At 41.0% G+C, this 825-nt stretch overlaps 1 protein-coding gene across 1 annotated transcript; it reads right to left on the bottom strand.

Annotated features, from left to right (window-relative positions):
• Positions 1–24: 24 nt before the first annotated feature.
• LOC112094903 (probable aldo-keto reductase 1) lies at positions 25–799 on the bottom strand. Its single transcript, XM_024176610.1, has 3 exons — positions 631–799; positions 334–537; positions 25–201 (listed from the first exon to the last, which is right to left on the bottom strand). The coding sequence occupies exons 1-3, from the start codon at positions 772–774 to the stop codon at positions 25–27; spliced, it is 525 nt and encodes a 174-aa protein (XP_024032378.1). The 5' UTR covers positions 775–799.
• Positions 800–825: the final 26 nt, after the last annotated feature.

Below are 825 nucleotides of genomic sequence, written 5' to 3'. Positions count from 1 at the left end.
ACTTTTGTTCTAAAAATCTTGAGATTACCGGCAAAGCGGGACGATTTCTTCCTCAATGTCACGAGTCCAAAGAGACCACTCCATTTGTAGAGCAGTGATGGGATGAACTGCATGTGCTCTCCTTATTGTGTCTGCGTTTGCCTCAGATAGCCCAATGTACTTTACTTTTCCTTCTTCCACCAATTTCTTCAGTTCCCCAATCTAGCATATACAATAATAGTAAGTGTTACCTCTATAACAAAACTACGGAAGTATTCGAAAGAAAAATGAAAACAACAAAGCATAACATATTGCTACGGTCTCTCCGAAAGGACCGCAATTTGCGACACTCACAGTGTCCTCTATAGGGACTGTTGTGTCCACTCTGTGCTGGTAATAGAGGTCGATGTAGTCCACATTGAGGCGTTTCAGGCTTGCTTCACAACAAGACCGGACATATTCAGGGGTTCCATTCACCTCAACTTCATCAGTCCCTATTTTGACTACACCAAATTTTGTGGCTAACTGAATCTTATCTCGAGGCAATTCCCTCAGTGCCTGGAGAAGACACACAAATAAAAACTAAGTCCCTTTTAAACACGCCATATTTCACCAACAAGAAGAAAATTTGGGGGAAGCACAATTAATTACCTTTCCGACCAAAACTTCATTAGTATGTGGTCCGTAAATGTCTGAGGTATCAAAGAAAGTTATTCCTTTGTTGAATGCGTGTTTGATGATTGATATGCCAACTTCTTCAGGCACAGGTGCATTATAGACTCCACTAAGCCCCATGCAACCAAACCCAAGCTTCGAAACCTGTAATACAAGTTGTTATTATTATCA

This window comes from Morus notabilis, unplaced genomic scaffold (assembly GCF_000414095.1).
Source record: "Morus notabilis unplaced genomic scaffold, ASM41409v2 C11322892, whole genome shotgun sequence".
Taxonomy (NCBI): Eukaryota; Viridiplantae; Streptophyta; class Magnoliopsida; order Rosales; family Moraceae; genus Morus; species Morus notabilis.
Note: the sequence above shows the minus strand (reverse complement) of the source record. Positions and strands in the feature narration are given on the sequence as shown.

Bases quoted from the DNA above. Each gene is read 5' to 3' on its own strand.
- LOC112094903 (XM_024176610.1), bottom strand. From the start codon at position 774: ATGGGGCTTAGTGGAGTCTATAATGCACCTGTGCCTGAAGAAGTTGGC. The intron at 538-630 runs GTAATTAATTGT...TGTCTTCTCCAG, and splicing joins ATGAAGTTTTGGTCGGAAAG to GCACTGAGGGAATTGCCTCG. The intron at 202-333 runs GTGAGTGTCGCA...TGTATATGCTAG, and splicing joins CAGTCCCTATAGAGGACACT to ATTGGGGAACTGAAGAAATT.